This window comes from Salvelinus sp. IW2-2015, linkage group LG4q.1:29 (assembly GCF_002910315.2).
Source record: "Salvelinus sp. IW2-2015 linkage group LG4q.1:29, ASM291031v2, whole genome shotgun sequence".
Lineage (NCBI taxonomy): Eukaryota > Metazoa > Chordata > Actinopteri > Salmoniformes > Salmonidae > Salvelinus > Salvelinus sp. IW2-2015.
The window spans coordinates 16,763,350-16,782,875 of NC_036842.1; the positions used below are offsets into that span (position 1 = coordinate 16,763,350).

Consider the following 19,526-nt stretch of genomic DNA (forward strand, 5'->3'; position numbering starts at 1 on the left):
TTGCCCGGTTAAATAAAAAATATTAATATTTTTTTTAAAGATAGTGCCTTCGGAAAGTATTCAGACCCCTTGACTTTCTCCACTTTGTTACGTTACAGCCTTATTCTAAAATGAATTTTAATAAAATCATCCTTAGCAATCTACACACAATACCCCATAATGACAAAGCAAAATCAGGTGAGATGCTTCTAAAACTTGGAGACCACCTGTGGTAAATTGAATTTATTGGACATGATTTGGAAAGGCAAACACCTGTCTATATAAGGTCCCACAGTTGACAGTGCATGTCAGAGCAAAAACCAAGCCAAGGAATTGACCGTAGAGCTCCGAGACAGGATTGTGTCAAGGCACAGATCTGGGGAAGGGTACCAAAAATGTCTGCAGCATTGAAGGTCCCCAAGAACATATCATTCTTAAAAAGAAGAAGTTTGGAACCACCAAGACTCTTCCTAGAGCTGGCCACCAGCCCAAACTGAGCAGTTGGGGAGAGAGGCCTTGGTCAGGGAGGTGACCAAGAACCCGATGGTCACTCTGAAAGAGCTCTAGAGTTCCTCTGTGGAGATGGGAGAACCTTCAAGACAGACAACCATCTCTGCAGCACTCCATCAATCAGGCCTTTATGGTAGTGGACAGACGGAAGCCACTTCTCAGTAAAAGGCACATGACAGCCCGCTTGGAGTTTGCCAAAAGGTACCTTAAGACTCTCAGACCATGAGAAACAAGATTCTCTGGTCTGATGAAACCAAGATTGAACTCTTTGGCCTGAATGCCAAGCATCACGTCTGAAAGAAATCTGGCACCATCCCTATGGTGAAGCATGGTGGTGGCAGCATCATGCTGTGGGGATGATTTTTCAGCAGCAGGGACTGGGAGACTAGTCAGGATCGAGGCAAAGATGAACGGAGTACAGGGGATATTCTTGATGAAAACCTGCTCCAGAGCACTCAGACTGAGGTGAAGGTTCACATTCCAACAGGACAAAGACCCTAAACACACAGCCAAGACAATGCAGGAGTGGCTTCGGGACAAGTCTTTGAATTTCCTTGAAACGGCCCAGCCAGTGCCCGGACTTGAATCCGATCGAACATCTCTGGAGAGACCTGAAAACAGCTGTGCAGCGACGCTCCCCATCCAACCTTACAGAGCTTGAGAGGATCTGCGGAGAATGGGAGAAACTCCCCAAATACAGGTGTGCCAAGCTTGTAGCGTTATCCCCAAGAAGACTTGAGGCTGTAATTGCTAACAAAAGGTGCTTCAACAAAGTACTGAGTAAAGGGTCTGAATACTTATGTAAATGTAATATAGTTTTTTATACATCTGCCAAAATGTCAACTTTTTGCTTTGTCATTATGGGGTAGTGTGTGTAGATTGAGAAATACTATTTAATACATTTTAGAATAAGTATGTATCATATGCTATAAAGTCAAAGGGTCTGAATACTTTCCAAATGCACTGTAGTACAGGTATAGCCTACTACATTAAATTATTTACAAAATGATAGACGAAAGTGCGAGATTATTATGTCAGACGGCAGCCAAGCATCGATCATCATGTCACCAGAATAAGACCCTAGATATTTATTGAAATGAGAATCAACATTATCACTGTGCACTTTCACCACCCTGTGACGTTAACAACTTATTTCATCTGTACCCTAATAAACTGCATGCTTCCCAAGATGTGGTGACATTTATCAGACATGTAGGTTACTTTACTCACATAAAGGTTTGATTGAAACCTGGTTAATGTCAAGCCATTTTGAGGACGCTGGAATTACATTTTGGATGAACAGGTTCATGGCTACAGGAGACTTTTGAAGTAGCCTTATCAGATTCAAACATTGTGACTAGTTGAGTTTTTGCCACATATAAAAGGTTAACATTAAAGTGAAATGTTAAATATGTAGGCTATAATGAAGCATTACGAATAGCCGCTTTGATTGGAGCGGAGGCAGAGCATGTGTTAAGCTTTCCTGAATAACAGGGCCTGCCGGGAGCATATGGCCACATTATTATAGGACAACTTGGGAGAATGATCTGCAAGACAGAACATTCAGTATCAGAAGTAAAAATAGTCAGACTGGCCTGCTACTGTGCCTTTCTATAGTCCTTATAAAATGTTGTGAGTAGATCAACGACTGATCCTAATTGAATGAAATATTCAAATCACAGGGCAATTGACATTTTCACTGGAGCCTAGAGTAGGATAGAATGGTGTACTCACTTGAAAGCAATAATGCAATTAATCATTGCATTATGGTGTTGTAGGCTAGTCTAGATTTTTGAGCTGTGTGTCTCATGTCTTCACTGTTCTTTCATGCGCAATGGTGCACTTGGCCTCTCCGCTGCCTATCAGTTATTCCTATTTGTTCTTGTCGATTAATATAAAAAAATTATGCAGCTTTGAATGTTGTGTGGTATGACTGCTAGGTAGCCTATTGCAGATCTGGACAAACAATCCACCTACCACAATTGCCACTAGGAATGGTGTAAAGAGGGCAGGATGGACTATTAGACTATATTGACCATTAGTGTAGTAAAAAAGTTAGCACATGGTAAAGCATAGTGCATAAGGGAAGTACCAAAACACCTTGATATAGGGGAGGTGCATGTAAGCAGATTCGAAAATGTGGCTAGGATGGGAGAAATTATATGGTAAACCCTGCAAAAGAGCGAATGTAAACAAGGGGAAAAAATGTAAAAATTAACACTAACCTCCCCTGTGCCCAATACATTTTTTTTTAAATACATCCCCACCCCCCAGTAACTTGCAATCTGTCCCTTAGTTTTATGATTATAGAACATTTAATGAAAAAGAAAAACATTAAGAGGATCTGTAGTGCAAAACATTGAAGACGATTTTAATTTTTTTATTGTTCACAGTTAAAACACAAGCAACTGCTTTAAATAACTTAGTTTTTTGCCTTTTTCAAAATCTCCAACTCCAAAAGGAGTGCCAACTCAAGCTTTCCATTCAGTTCACGCTTGATTGTACCATCTCTTGGTTTGTTGTAGTTCCTACTACTATACTGTACTGTTGGCATTAAAGTGGATTGTTGAACATGCTTTAGATAGCAAGGCAGCTGAAGTTCAGTGGACAACAGGATTTATGACCATTTCAATGTCCACATCAAAGTAAAATTCTTCCACTTTTTACTGAATTTTTTTTATTTTTTTTTTTAAATAGGTAATTCTGACTGCCATAGGTCAGTAGGACCAATAAGAATCAATTGGCAGAGACTTCTGTTTTTGTTCTGTTCTCAGAAAACAGATGACACATGTAAACCTTTTATGCAGCATTCGAAAGACACCGAGACACAGGGTTGGGGAGTAACTGATTTAAAATGAACTGTAATCAGTTACGTTACCGGCAAAAATGCTGTAATCAGATTACAGATACTTTAAAAAACTAGATTATTACTTTGTGGATTACTTTAAAAAGGATGTTGTGAAAAACATTAACATCTTTCTGTTTCTCAACGACATTCAATTCAGCATTGAAAAAAGGCGCAATTTAAAGTTTGTTCCTCTGGAGCAAATCTGACCACAAGTCAGAGACCACTATGACACATCAAATGCGTTCGATGGATCCGTTTTGTATTCTTCTTATGCCTCTTATGGGGAAAGTAATCAGATTATGTTACTGAGTTTGGGTTATCCAAAAATTACATTACTGATTACAATTTTGAACAGGTGACTAGTAACGGATTACATTTAGAAAGGAGCCTACCCAGATACATAATGTATCAACTAGAATAGAAACTCTTCAGGTGAACGTGTCATTCTGAAATGGTTGTATTTAGTATCTGATTAAAATGTTTGGCACGTTCAAAGTGTCTTTCTGTAAGTGAACTCGAACAGAATACACTGCTTTATACAGGCAGATGTATTGCAAATTATTTGTTGAAACGAACATAGCATGAGTGTGACCTAAATTCAAGATGTAGATATCGTGAGCAACATAAGTTGCAGAACCTTGCAGGTATTTTTAACTCCGTTAACAAAATGCTGTTGTCATATCAATATTCCAGTTTGATAATAAATGTTATTGAAAGTTTCAGTAACTTCATCAACACTAACAGGAATGTAAATGGAATATATCCCCAAAATCCTTCTCCTTACAGGTTGCAAAGCCCCTTGCAAGGCTAAGACTACTTGGGGAAGGGAGTGATCATGAAATAATAAATCGTTTAAAAAAAACTCTACTTATAAAAAAGCATTTCTAAATGTTGCAAATTTTTCTTATTGCAACTTGACTTAAACAACATACACACAAACTCGGCACAAACACACTCAGTCTCTGTCTTCAACACATGGGTTGTTCTGCAAAGGCTGCCCTTTGATATTTTAAGTAGACATTCTTTTGCACCGATATTGAATTTCAAAAGCCTGTTATATTAAATGAAGTGCCCTTTATTATAGACCACATGGAGAATTCAATAAATCCCATTTTTTATATGAATAAAGGTTTTTCAGCATTATGACATGTCCCTCCGTGCACCTTGTGACTTCTAGGAAGATTTTAATCCACTAAATCCCAACATTTCTCAAACTTCACCATCATTGTAAAGCCCTAGTTATTTTGTTGCTTTGACAAAGTCATTTCTGAAGATCATTATTTATTTAATGTGATTGGTGATTCATTTACGTCTGTCCCGCATTTTAAGGTCAACCCTGTTATGTGAACTGAACTCTCATTTTAATATGAAACTATTCCTTTTTTTTATTTTTTCACTAGAAACATTGAACATTTAAGTCAATACAGTGTAAAAGCAGTTGAATTGGTTCTGTCATTTTCAGTTTTTTTGTGGTGGAAAATTGAGTGGGTCAAACATAACACATCAACCCTGTCACCCTTAGACAGGCTAGAAATGTTTCAACAAAAAGTAAAAATGTGAAGCTTGTATTCAATTACTACTCTGTTGCACACAACAAGCTTCCATTCCTCCTGTCACAAGGGGATTTATGGCTGATTTAAGATGAAATAGTCAACCCTGTTACTTTATTTGGCACTTAATAGGCACTTACAATAGTAATTATTTTATCTCTTTAATTTAACATGTGCTCTTTATGACAATGTTAAAATTAGGTGAAATCCAAAGTTTTTTTGGCATGGTTACACCGAATTGGTGGAACAAACCACATACTAAATGACATTTCTGTCAGGAATGCAGGCCTAATGAAATTTGCATGGAAAAGCAATCCTCTTGCATTGTATATAAACTATACTGTAGCAACAGTCAAAATCCCTGATTCCTCCCCAAGAATAGCAGAGTTGGAATTACGAACAACAATCCCATGCTTGGTACATCTACTATCCAAGCCTTGAGGATCACCCCACCCCCCTCCTCACACAACCTCAGTACAGGTGCTCAAGAGGGACATTAGTCAACCAAAACCGGGCTTTCAGAAACATCCTTTCTGACACACCCTACAAGACTCTAATTTGTATTGATGTGGGTTTTTTAATAACGTCAAGTAATGGATTTGGAAATAGGGTGTCTCTATATGAAATAGTTTGAAAAATCTCAAATGTATAAGTGAAATCAAAGCAGATAAAGATAATGTGGTCTCCGCTGGTATATTGTAACATTACGTTCTTATTTAAACCTTCCTTCCAATCTTTACATTTGATAAGGGAGTAAATCAAATCAGTGGTTCAAATCCTGTTGTCCACTTGAGGGAATGAGATAAATAACACTGAATTTAAAAAAGAGCTTTGTCTTGAACCTCTTACTGTTTGGAGCTCTTGCTCCGGCCAACCACTCGTTCTACTCTCCTACTCTCCATCCTCTCTCAGTTCTTGTATTTTAACTGTGCTTGTGATGCGTTTCGTTGTAGTCCATGATCCTTAGTTGCTGTCTGGGTCGTGCTGAACTGGCCGCCACCACTCCCCCTCCCCTTGCTCCTCCCATCTTCCGTCTGGTACTCTCCTGCTTGGTAGCTCTCTGCTTGGTTTCAGGCAGGTGCTCCTTCGCAGGCACAGTGAGAGGGGCACCCAGTATAGAGGCAAGGGCAGGGGAAAAGGTAAGATTAAGGACAGGGTTAGAGACAGGACACGTCAGAGAATTCCCCAGTGGGGGAAATGAGGGCTCCACACACAGCTCAGTCTTCAGGCCCTGTGAAAGGCCGGCCAGGCGGGGGGGTGGCGGCTCCTCGTCACACTGGCTCTCGCTCTTGTTCCGGAACAGCTCTCGCGCTCGCATGCCCAGGAAGCTCTTGGCGCTGGGGTAGGAGCCAACAGTGAGGGGTGTGGCGTCAGGAGGCAGTGGGGGGGCCAGGGGGGTATGGGTACAGGAAGGCTCCACAAGGAGAGGCTTGGGGACGTCCTGGGTGCCGTTGACCGAGTTGACAGGGGGCGTCTTAGGGGGGTTGTTCGCCTTAGGTTGCCCTGGAAATAAAGTGCTGCCGTTGCGTCGTGGGGACTGAGGTGGTCTGCCGTTATCTGACCACTCATTGATTCCTGATGTGACTGGTCCATCTGGCTCCATGATACTACCATTACCATAGAGACAGGGGAGGAAAACATGGAAGGGGATTACTTTCAATTATAAACTGGGTGGTTCAAGCCCTGAATACTGGTGGCATATCAGAACGTATACTGCTCTAATTACATTGGTAACCAGTTTATAATAGCAAAAAGGCACCTCAGGGATTTGTGGTATATGACCAATATACCACGGCTAAGGGCTGTATCCAGGCACTTGACGCGTGCATAACAACAGCCCTTAGTCGTGGTATATTGGCCACATACCACACCTCCTCGGCCCTTATTGCTTAAATATACATTTAGCTTCTAATGGCACATACACCATTCTGCATGTGCATTCCATAAACCTCAACAGTTTGACTGCCATCTCACCTAGAGTCTATAGGAGGGCCAGGATCGGTACTGCTGCCCCCTGCGGAGGCTGTGGTCAGGGTGGCATGACCCTCCATCTCCAATCTACTGTAGAGCTGCAGCAGCTCAATCTGCAGGAGCTGGGTCACTCTCCTCTGGGCCTGGTACCTGCTGTCTGATGCCTGCAGCTCGCCCCTACACAGAGACCGATGGACATGATCATATTACACACTTAAGAGACAAAAACAGAGCTAGCTGCTGTGCTAACACACAGTTGTGCATAAAAACCCACAAACCAACTGCGTTGATCCAAAGGTCGACACTTTAAAACACAATGAACCTAAATCCCCATTCTAAAGGAGCTTCTAAATAAGTCTAGAGGCCTTTTCCACCTCTAAACCCGGAATGCTCATACTTGGCCCGGCCCTTGACGTCCTCCAGAAACTTCTTCTGCTCCACGATGAGGTGTTCCTTCTTGGTGAGCTGGTTCTCCAGCTCACCCACCCTCTGTTGCGCTGCCTCCAGCTTCTGGCCCTGCTGCAGCAGGCTCTGCCTCAGCCTCTCCACCTCCTTCCCCCAGGACACCTGCACCATTTGGGCCTCCTACAGTGAGAAAGAGAGGGTGGTGGTGTGGGAACTGTTAAACTAGTCTGGCCAGGGTTTGGCCAGTGGCCTCCATGAGAGGTATCGTCTGGTATGCATAGAGTCATAGTACCCATAAAACCTAACGGTCAAACAGGGAAATAGTTCCAATTGTTTTCCACCATTAATTTTTCCATAGCGGATTTTATAAACACTTAAAATAAGGGCTGTATTTCGTGTAGGCTTACCCTGGCGTGGCGTTTTGATAACCGTGTAAATCTCTCTCAGACAAGGTGACTTATGTCAATATATTTGCCTGCATTTACACCCCTCCAAAATGTTTTAATGCTAATTAGCTGCTAATGTGGCCATCATACAGAACTACAAATGCCATGATGTCTGGATGAGACTGCCGAATCGTGGCAAAGGTAAGAATCTCTGGGTTAACTATCTAATGTTAGCTAAATGTAGTAATGAATAAATTGGCAACATTTCTATAAAATGTACAATTCTGTGAACTGTCTTGGGTACGTTTTAAAATTACACAATACCTGTTTAGCAAAGGTGTCAGCTAAAGATGACATGCAGGAGCTTGTAGGGATTTGTAGTCTTGCATGATGTCTACTTTGATGCTAATGAGCATTTTCAAACCTAAGAGTAAATAGAGCCAAATATATATATATATATATAATTTAAAAAAAGTCGCCTTGTCAGAGATATTTACACAGTTATCAAAAATCCCCAATGGAAAAATTAAAGGTAGAAAAACTATTGGAACCATTTCCCTGTTTGACTGCTAGGTTTTATTACCACACATACTATGACACATCCACTGTGGGGCTTTATAGGTTGTTGTTCCTCTCCAAATACATACGTCCCTGACAACTTTTACCACAATGCAATGGAACACAATATGGAAGACAGGTCATGGCGGAGACATCGATAGCAACTTTTTATTAATACAGCTTTTACCCATGCAGTAGTACTGATTCTGTTCCTCTTTTCCCCCTAAGTTCCTCCTATATGTTCTCAGTGGCCCTTGGTACCTTACCATGGCATTGTCTGAGCCTGTGTGCTGCTGCCGCTGTACAGCCAGCTTGTGGGCCTCCCCCAGGAGCAGCAGCTGCTTGTTCAGGAAGCTCATCTGCTGCTGGGTGCGCTCACTGGTGCTCAGCTGAAGGACACATGAGACAACCAATCAGAATGGAGACAAACCCCACAAAGCCCTTGGTTTGGTTTATTTATGGACACACTATGTTCTTAGTGCTTTTATCTTCGCACATACAGCATCTGATTTACTACAAGTGGCAAGCAGATTATCCATGTTGATTGATTTTACAGCAGCAGAGCAAGTAGAACTAGATGAGGTGCCTCACCTTGGTAGTCATCTGGTTGAGAAGGTGCCCCGTGTGACACACCTTGTTGTTGGACCTCTGCAGATCTGCCTCCAGCTCATTCATCTTCTTCTGATACTCATTCAACTGACTCTGGAAAAGATCAGAGAGGGTACAATACAGTGTATGGAAGATTTGATATACATTATTCTATGCATGTGTGTGTGTGCGCGTGCGTGTGTAAATGTAGTCATGCATCTACCTGCAGCTCCTGGTTCTTGGTGTAGTAGTCGTCCCGGCCCTGTTGTAGTTGGCGGACCTGGCAGTGTAGTCTGGTGACCACGGTCTCTCGGTCGTCCCACAGCTGTCTGCAGCGCTGCTGCTCCACCTGCAGACTCTCCTTCAGAGACACGATGTCCACACTCTGGAGGTTCAACTGGTCCTTCTGCAGGCAGATACAGTGAGAGAGGATGACAGACCGCTCACCATTTGACGAAATCTACAACGTCATAGGATTGAATAAAACAGTTAATTTGTGAAACTTTTTTTCACCATATGCAACAGAGGAAAACCTACTCTACTGAGTCACTAGACGCAACAAAGTCGGTGAGTGAAATGGATCAAGAGCAGGCTCCTGTTTTGTGATACTTATCAAAACATCTACTTTGTGATACTTTCAAAGATAACCGTCTTAGAAAGCCACGATTCCAACACCACTACCTCTCAACCAATTCACACTAGTTCTGAGAAGCTACAGGACAAATCCAGGAGGGGAGGATCTGCTGCATTTATTACCATGGCGTTGTTCTGTTCCTCCAGTGCGGTGGCGTTGATGACGCGTCGCAGTAGGCGTCGGTTGCGGACGGCGTGCTGCTCTCGCTTGTAGCGTTCGTACAGCAGCTGGCTGTGCAGCAGGAGCAGCTGGCTACGCAACGTGTGCAGCTCGTCCAGCGGAGCAGAGCCTGGGGGAGGGAGGACAGGCACGCAGCAGATTAACAACAACCAGGAAAATGATGACCGTCATAAAATGATAATTATCAGGATAATAATGAAAATGTATTTGGTTCTTCTCATGCAATGTCAACAAGGAACTTTGAGCACATCGTTTGCGGGAGTTAACTGTTAACTCCACATTGTACAAGTTGTGGTTTATTTCACTGGGTAGATGTGAAGTTTATGATGGATTGATTGTATTTCTGACCCTCTCCTAATGCTATTCTGGGCTCAAACAGTAGTACTGTTCATTACGTAGATATAGCTTTGTTTCTATGGTTCATTAGCTCTAATTTCATCAGGCCCACATACACAGTACATAACACCTACATAAAGTAATATATTGAACATTGATTATTCATAATCCTTTAGTTATGTATGAAAGTGGTATGACTAGTTCACTGTATGTAGTCACACTAACACAGAAAAAAGGGAACTGAGTAGGTGTATATAAAATAAAACTGGCAGATAAAATCTATGAGAACTTTACACCAAGGCCTCTCAGAGTCATGAGGGAACTTACATAAGTTAACCACAAGCTCTTTGTGGAGTTGGTTTCACACACACAATTAAAAATACATGACTTATATAAACTTATTCAATTCCAATGCTCTAACTTGGCAGGCGGAGAGGGAGGCTTGGCCCATACACAAGGCTGTTATACAGTGATCAGCAGCTGGAGATGGTTAAGACAGAGACTTTTGTTCCCATCTAGGGAAGATGTCACATAGCAGCTAGGATCATCTCAACTGCTTCTGTACCTTTTTAATACTATTCTACCTAGGGATGCATGATATAAAATCGGTGAATATATCGGAATCAGCCGATATTAGCTAAAAATGCCAACATCGGCATCAGCCCGATGTCTAGTTTAACGGCGATGTGCAAATCCGATGTCAAAGCTGACGTGCATACCTGTATAACGTAGGTACATGACGTAATGACGCCACTTAAAATGTTGCGCTACATGTGCCACACAGCATTCCTAACCTAGCCCACAATATCTGCTGTGTGGATTGAGCAGTCAACAAGTCGAGCAGTCATTTGAAAGAGTAAGAACATATCATTCAGACAACTCAAAAGGCAAAATCCATTAAAGCCAAGATAATGGAATTCATTGCCCTTGACAATCAACTGTTCTCTGTCATGGGTGATGTTGGCTTTCGCCGACTGGTTGAGCACCAGTACACATGTTGCCCTACCGGAGTTACACAGTAATAGCGTCACTGCTATTAGCGTCACAACATACATACATACTATGGAACGGCGCTTGGGTCTTTGCGTGTCAAAAAAAGATTGGTCAAATAACACTATTTGACGCATTAAATAAGCTTTTAATTTGACACGTCAAATAACACAGTTCTATTATAGAATGTTGTGTGGGCTGAATTTGCACGTGCAAGCCAGGCGCCACCACTACTATAAGTAGCACTGTCAAAGCTGTACAAAAAGTCTACAAACACCGGCCACGAACGATGTGTTTACAATACCGTGTTGGTAATAAAGCATTATTTGTTTGACCGCAACTTCTGGGGTAGCTAGCTTTAGCTTGGTACTTAGCTAGCACCAATACAACCAGCCTGAAAACAATGACCAGTAGAAACTGCAGTCATTTTGATTATTATTAGCAATGATTTAGGAATCCTTGTGAGTAAGTATTAGCTAGGTTGTCACTTGTTGTTCGCCTATTGAAATTGAACTTCAGTTCATGAAAATAGCTAGCCAGCTACTTAACCCTGTTGCCCAAAGCAAACGTTATAAGCAGCCAGCTAGCTTCATCTGGCTAGGAAGGCTTGACTGGAACGTGTTATGTGTTGTGGCCTCCCCAGTCAGGCTATTGTGTGTATTGACATTCATAATGCACTGTACAGCTTTACCTAAGGATTTGGGATCAAATGGGGTATCAGTCTACTCAATACCCAAGATATTTTTTCCCAACATCCTCCTCAGAGTTATCAGACTCCAAAACATCCACACAGTATTGTTTTTCCTCAGGAATAGTGTTCAATACACATTGGTTGACAATAAATGTGGCTCAATTCACAATTGTTTCAGAGTCCCGCAATAAGACCTACGACGCTAATGTTCTCTGGGTGTCACTGAGTAGACTGATACCCAATGTCATTGATACCCAATGTCATTGATCCACAATCCATAGGTAAGGCTGTACAGTGAAATTAGAATTACATTGGGGGAATACTTATGTATGATTTCAACAGATGTCAAATTAACAAATTATTGTATTTTTTTTATTTTATATAACATTCCAACCTCGTTTCGCATGATATATTCAATTATAGCATAATTCTACTATTTGTATTCATTTGCATCACTGTCACACTTTTATTTTGAAGGCTAACTGCAAAGTTCACTATTGTGGCTAGCGTCACATAGATGGGTCCGCCCACCATTAATCAAATAAGAACTGTCTTATAAATTAGGGTTTATTTTAGATGACACCTAGCTATATAGTTAGCTAGCTAACTATAGCTACTGAAAGATGTATTTTTGCTGTTTTTGGGGAAGAACATTGTTTGCATCCATGAGCTAGCTAGCTTTTTTATTTATTTTTATGACCAGCACTGTAGATTCACGAGACAACTTTACCAGCACCATAGCATACGTATCGATGAATCGTTGTGAAATACGAGTGGTAGTGTAATCAATGTGTAATAACTACATCAAATTAATGAATGAGTTAAATTATTATGTGATGTGCAGTCATATTCAGATCCTGATTGGTCAACAAGCTTATTTGACACGTCAAATAGTGTTATTGACACTCAAAGACCCAAACGGCGTACCATAGTAAGAGAAATCCTGGTTGAGAATGAAACGACTGAACAACGAAACAGCACAGCAAGTAAGTGAAAGAAATAGGTTTTGATTATGTTTGGGGACATACGTAAATGCCAACAAAATAACTTTTTGGTCAGTGGTGTGTGTGTGTGTGTAACCTTTAAATTTAACTTGGCAAGTCAGTTAAGAACAAATTCTTATTTACAATGACTGCCTAGCCCGGACGACGCTGGGCCTATTGTGCGCCGCCCTATGGAACAACCAATCATGACCCGATGTGATACAGCCTGGATTCGAACCAGAGACTGTAGTGACGCCTCTTACACTGAGATGCAGTGCCTTAGACCGCTGCGTCCATGTCTGTGTGTTAACTATTTAACTGTACTAGAATGCTTAAAATGCTGCTAAAATTTTAAATATCGGTTTCGTTTTTTTTGGTTAGGAAAATATTAGATATCAGTATCGGCCAAAAATGTCATATCGGTGCATCACTAATTCTACCTCCAAAGGCACTTATGAGTGGGAGAACACTGTCAAATAGCCTCAGTTTCTGCCTGATGTTGGAAAACGACATTATAGTCAGTGTAGGGTAAACACATCATGAGGCCTAAATGTCCTGAAAGTTTTATCAGTGTTCCACTGTTGCACTAGCTGAAAGTACAGTGCTGCTGCTGTACTCTGGTGGTGGTTGTTTACCTCCAAAATGCGTCCAGTCAGCTGACTTGCTTGGCAAAGGTAATCTGTAAGAGAGAGAGAGGGAGAGTCATGACTATTTAAAAAACTGGGTCAGTTCAACAGAGTCAGCATTGGGTCAGTACATCAGACTCAGACACCCCCATAGAAAAATCTGAATGGTAGATCCCAGTCTTCTGGACCCATCTGGGCTTGGAGACACCTTTCTGTGTACTGGGCCTCTGTCCCAGTCAATTATATCCCTCAAGCAGGGCATGGCCTGCTATTGAGCTTTGGGGAAGATACTAAAGAGGTGGGGGCGGCGGGGGATGAAATGAGCAGAGCCAGATTGTTTTGTGCAGAGCTCCAACTCTGCTGACACTGGTCCCTTCTGTTGTTGTATTATTGGCTTAGGAGCGAGGACGGTGTGTGTGTGCGTGCAGGAGGGGAGTGGAGTGTGTCAGACAATGCCTGTAGTTCTCCACTGAGCATTTCCTGTGGGCTAGGGCAATGGACTGGAAAGAACCCAGCCCAATTCCACACAGTGAGGTTCACATCACATACACTCGGTCTTCCCCTTGCCTCCAGCACATACAGCACACAGAAACCCATGTTCTTGGACTAGGTACTAAGGCAACCCATTATTAATGGTTTTGATATAGACTGATTGGCATAAAGTTGATCAGACAGTTGTGACCTGATAGATAGTAAAAGCTGGCCCCCTCACCTCTTGAGCACCTTGTCGTGGGTGTCACTGCCCTGCTGAACAAGGTGATCTAGCACCTCCAGGGGGGAAGCAGACACCATCCCCTCGCCCTCCTCCTCCCTGTCCTCCAGTCCCTCCTGCCGCTGGCACAGCCTCTCCAGGGCAGCTCTGCCCCGGGCTTCCGACGTCCTCCTCCCAACGAAGAGGGATGCAGCCCGGGGCAGAGCCAGGTCAAACAGGGCCTCATAGGGCAGGGAGGGGTTCTTCATTGGGCGGCTTGGCGAGAAAAGGCCACCGAACTTGGCCACCTCGTCCTCCAGGGCAGAGAGGCTCTGGTGGAGATGGTTTTGGATGGGGCTGAAAGGACACACAGGTTCAATAGACCAGGACTGGTCCAGGGCCGAGCCCCTACTACTGTCCCCATCTCCACCAATAGCCCCCTGGGTATTCTCCAGTGCATTGTCTGAGGTCGACACAGCATTGTGGGGGTCCCGGGGCGGCACGGGGCCGCCCAGTGGGGGGTTGAGCAGGGGCTTCTCCTGGGTACCTGTCAGGGTCTCGGTGGTGCGGTAGAACAGGGAATCAAAGCCCCTCAGGCCGGCCAAGTCCCGCTTGTCCTCCGTGATTTTCAGGAGCTCCTCTGAGATGGCAGCTGGTGAGTTTTTGGAGAAGTAAAACGGGAGACATGAGGCTTGTAGTGGAACAGGTTGAGTCATTGGTGACTATTTCTATGAAATGTACACACAAAAGTATATGGACACCGCTTCAAATGAGTGAATTCGGCTAGTTCAGCCACACCCGTTACTGACAGGTGTATAAAAATCGAGCACACAGGCACGCAATCTCCAGAGACAAACATTGGCAATAGAATGGCCTCACTGAAGAGCTTTGTGAGTTTCAACATGGCACCGTCATAGGATGCCACATTTCCAACAGGTCAGTTCGTCAAATTTCTGCCCTGCTAGAGCTGCCCCGGTCAACTGTAAGTGCTGTTATTGTGAAGTGGAAACAACGGCTCAGCCACGAAGTGGTTGGCCACACAAGCTCACAGAACAGGACCGCCGAGTGCTGAAGCGTGTAAAAATGGTCTGTCCTTGGTTGCAACACACACCGAGTTCCAAACGGCCTCTGGAAGAAACATCAGCACAAGAACTGTTTGTTGGGAGCTTTATGAGATGGTTTTCCATGGCCGAGCAGACACACACAAGCCTAAGATAACCGTGTGCAATGCAAAGCGTCAGCTGGAGTGGTGTAAAGCTTGGACTCTGGAGCAGTGAAAACGCATTCTCTGGAGTGTTGAATCACAGTTCACCATCTGGCAGTCCGACAGACAAATCTGGGCTTGGCAGATGCCAGGAGAACGCTACCTTCCCCAATGCATAGTACCAACTGTCAAGTTTGGTGGAGGAGGAATAATGGTCTGGGGCTGTTTTTCAGGCCCCTTAGTTCCAGTAAAGAGAAATCTTAAAGCTACAGCACACAATGACATTCTAGAAGATTAGACTATGGAGCAACTTGGTGGCAAAAGTCTGGGGAAGGTTCTTTCCTGTTTCAGTATGACAATTCCCCTGTGCACAAAGCAAGTTCCATACAGAAATGGTTTGTCGAGTTTGGTGTGGAAGAACTTGACTGACCTGCACAGAGCCCTGACCTTGGCTGCTTCTACAGGGTGGCCCCATCGAACATGGGGCCACCCATGAATTGGAACGCTGACTGCAAGCCAGGCCTAATATCAGTGCCCGACCTCACGAATGCTCATGGCTGAATGGAAGTAAGTCCCCGCAGCAATGTCCAAACATCTAGTGGAAAGCCTTCCCATAAGAGTGGAGGCTGTTATAGCAGCAAAGGGGGAGGGGGGGGCATCTCCATATCAATGCCCATGATTTTGGAATGAGATGGTCGACGAGCAGGTGTCCACATACTTTTGGTAATGTAGTGTATATGGTTCACTCTCATTTAACTGAAATGTTATGTCAACCTCATTTAGACCAGCTCACTCTGATTCTCAATCCTTGTACTCACTCTCTTCCCTCTCTGTCCTCTGCTGAAGCTCATGCTCCTTCATAAAGACTGACAGCGTCATGGAAACGATCTCACCACCACCACCTACATCTAGTATGCAAAAGACAGCCAATAAACATTGTTTTATGTAAAACAGAGAACATGGACTGACAATGTTTAAAAACCAAGGACTTTGTAAAAAGCATACAAATTGTAATATCCATTTTCACATTTTTTCATGATCACAGACCTCTGTTGATGACTTCTCCCCCTTTTTCAGGATCTCTGATTGGTTCCTGCCTCACCAGGCTGTGTTTGGCTGCTTCTACAGGGTGACCATCCTGAAAGTGAACAGTTGTGTTATTCGCAAGTTTAATTTAACAAGGAAGTCCTCCCAAGTTCTCTACACTACAAAAGGCCAGAATGCCCATTGTGGGAATTGATGTCATATTGTACCTTCTGTGGTGGACTGGTGGTGTTGGAGAGCAGGGGGATGATAGGGAAATCAGAGGGGGTGTGGGGTGGGGAGGAGGTGGCAGGAGTGCTGGAGGCAGGCGTGCCTTTGCCACCTGCTGACAGAACCCAGCAATTAGGAGAAAATAACAACCAAAATGTCATGTAGGATTAACACTAGAACTGCTAAAGCAGTCATTTTCACTGCTCATTAATATCTTTTTTTTTTTTACACCGTCATTTTTTAAGTTCCCCTCCATCCGTGACTTTTCCTGAATAAGTCTACATACTGTCAGTGTCAGAATATTAATATCACAAAGTTAGAACCAGTTTTCGGAGGGCATGCAATTTTTATTATAATTTTTATTTTTTAAATGGAATTCCCCAGGGCAGCTGTCTAGGCCCCTTACTTTTTTCAAACTTAAACTAAATACATACCATTGGCATTGAGTAAAGCCAGTGTGTCTACGTATGTCGATTACTACACTATGCACATCAGCAAGTGAAATCACTGCAACACTTAAGAGCTGCAGTTAGTTTTAGAATGAGTGACAAGGAATAAGTTCAACCTAAATATTTAAAAAACAAAAAGCATCGTATTTGGGACAAATCATTCACTAAACCACAACAATCTTGTAATAAATAATTTGGAAATTGAGCAAGATGAGGTGACTGAACCACTTGGAGTAACCCTGGATTGTGTACTGTCATGGTCAAAACATGTTGATACAACAGTACCTGAGATGGGGAGAAGTCTGTCCATTATCAAGCGCTGCTCTGCCTTTTTAACAGGCTCTAGTTGTGTCACACCTGGAATACTGTTCAGTCGTGTGGTCAGGTGCCACAAAGAGGGACCTCAGAAAATTACAATTGGCTCAGAACAGGGTAGCACAGCTGGCCCTTAAATATACACGGAAAGCTAACAATACTATGCATTTAAATCTCTCATGGCTCAAAGTGGCGGAGAGATTAACTTCATCACTACTTGTTTTTGTAAGAAGTGCACCGAGGTGTCTGTTTAAACTACTAGCACACAGCTCAGACACCCATGCATACCACCAGAGGTCTCTTCATAATCCCCAAGTCCAGAACAGACTATGGGAGGCACACTGTACTACATAGAGCCATGACTACATGGAACTCTATTCCACATCAGGTAACTGATGCAAGCAGTAGAATCAGATTTTTTTTAAACATAATAATACACCTTATGGAAAAGCTGGGACTGTGGACACACACACGGATGTTGTATTGTAAATATGTGATCGTGGAGTATTTTATTTTACCTTTATTTAACTAGGCAAGTCAGAGAAGAACAAATTCTTATTTTCAATGACGGCCGAGGAACAGTGGGTTAACTGCGTTGTTCAGGGCAGAACGACAGATTTTTACCTTGTCAGCTCGGGGATTCGATCTTGCAACCTTTCGGTTACTAGTCCAAAGCTCTTACCACTAGGCTACCTGCCACCCTATAGTAGTGGCCTGAGGGAACACATTAAATGTATTGGGTAAAGTGTTATGAAATGTCATAATATTTTAAACTGTTTAACTGCCTTAACGTTGCAGGATCCCAGGAAGAGTAGGTGCTGCCTTGGCAGGAACTAATGGGGATCCTTAATCAATACAAATAGTGTACACAGAAAAGTTGAAGACAGATCGTACGTCATAGTATAAAAGGTGTAAAGACGCATGTTGGGATCATTTTCTACAGCATGTTATATCATACAAATCAATATTGTTTATTCAATCTATATAAATCCCACAACACTTAATCCAGTCAAGGGAACCATTAGTTATCGACCTGATAAAGATGAGCAAAAAATAAATACTACGCTATTTTGTATACAAAAAAAGGGGGAAATTATATTTTATGCTAACACAACTGCTCAGAGAAATATTTTGTTTTGACAGGTAATATTAAAAAAAAAAAGATAAGGGTCAAACGTATTGGCACCCCTGTTTTCAATACACCCTGTGAGGGTAAAGACAGACTTTTTCTAAAATCTTTTATGAGATTGGAGAACACATTGGGAGGGATATTAGACCATTGGTCCTGGGGGGGCCCTTGGTCAACAGCATCATGAACTTTACCTTAACAAGTAGCCAAAAACCTGGTTGCCTCTGCCAGGAGGATGACACTTGGCCGCAAGTGAATCTTTCAACAAGACAATCATCCCAAGCACTAATCAAAATCCAAATAAATGGTTAATTGTCCACAAAACAAATCAACATTTTGCAATGGCCATCTCAGTCTCCAGACTTGAGCCTCATTGTAAACCTGTGGTTTGAATTGAAGAGGGCAGTCCATAAGAACAAATGAAGGATCTGGAAAGATTCTGTATGGAGGAATGGTCTAATATCCCTCCCAAAGTGTTCTCCAATTGAATAAACCATTTATCGCAAGGGGAGGGTGCTAGATTACTGAAAGCAGGAGAGGCAATCATTGACCCATATCCTTTTTATTATTACTTGTTAAACAATTTTTTTTAAAGCATACAAAATAGCTCAGTATTTGTATTATTTATTGTATTATTTTTTGTCCTCTTCATCAAGGGTACAAATAATGATGGACCTGACTATGTTGTAATATGATCCCTTGTCACCTGATGTGCTGTGGACGCGGTGGCCTGGGAGGTGAGAGGCACTATGGGAGAGCTCTTGGTTGGGTGACATGCCCCTAGAGGAAGGGGGAGTGGCCATGCCACACAGGGAGGAGGGACTCCAAAGTTCCTTTACCCCACAGGTGGAGTCGAGTTCACAGCTAGAGTTCTATAGGAAGACATTCAATGTTACAGGTTAAGTGATAATTACACATAATTATGCTTAAATGTTTGATAATGACAGATGTAGTATACTATAAAATTGTATCTGGAAATTAGGCTAGTGTTTTCCAGGATCTCAGTTTCCTACCAACGAATCCTCAGACAGACCCAGAGGGCTGAACAACACCAGAACCCCCTGCATGGGTGGCTCACAAAGAGAGGGACAGACAGTGTCGCCAGGGCAACCAGCCCCTGTGACAGACCACAGTAGAGTGGCAGGGCGGGGGCGTGAGGGAATGTTTTCTGCTTTCTAAGGCCTGACACCACCGCCTGCGCCGATGATTCAAAGCCCCCCCCCCCCCCCGCTCTCACTCTGAAGCACTC

General features: G+C 42.9%; 2 protein-coding genes across 3 annotated transcripts in view; both read right to left on the minus strand.

Moving 5' to 3' along the window:
• Positions 1–2,853: 2,853 nt before the first annotated feature.
• LOC111961557 (hamartin) overlaps positions 2,854–19,526 on the minus strand; it is a 34,339-nt gene continuing 17,666 nt past the window's right edge. The window contains exons 15-22 of the mRNA XM_023983935.2: positions 13,245–13,288; positions 9,552–9,718; positions 9,019–9,201; positions 8,799–8,909; positions 8,474–8,596; positions 7,256–7,443; positions 6,862–7,035; positions 2,854–6,494 (exon numbers count right to left, since the gene is read on the minus strand). Coding sequence (XP_023839703.1) covers positions 5,810–6,494; positions 6,862–7,035; positions 7,256–7,443; positions 8,474–8,596; positions 8,799–8,909; positions 9,019–9,201; positions 9,552–9,718; positions 13,245–13,288 — 1,675 coding nt within the window. The 3' untranslated portion in view covers positions 2,854–5,809. The remainder of the gene's footprint in view (positions 6,495–6,861; positions 7,036–7,255; positions 7,444–8,473; positions 8,597–8,798; positions 8,910–9,018; positions 9,202–9,551; positions 9,719–13,244; positions 13,289–19,526) is intronic.
• On the minus strand, positions 13,636–19,145 carry LOC139026661 (hamartin-like). 2 transcript variants are annotated; one of them, XM_070441987.1, is made up of 5 exons: positions 18,984–19,145; positions 16,384–16,499; positions 16,178–16,268; positions 15,949–16,038; positions 13,636–14,578 (listed from the first exon to the last, which is right to left on the minus strand). In XM_070441987.1, the coding sequence occupies exons 1-5, from the start codon at positions 19,078–19,080 to the stop codon at positions 13,944–13,946; spliced, it is 1,029 nt and encodes a 342-aa protein (XP_070298088.1). In that variant the 5' UTR covers positions 19,081–19,145; the 3' UTR covers positions 13,636–13,943. The 2 variants fall into 2 exon arrangements, with proteins under 2 accessions (XP_070298088.1, XP_070298092.1); XM_070441991.1 differs by having other exon boundaries at positions 13,638–14,578; positions 16,384–16,496.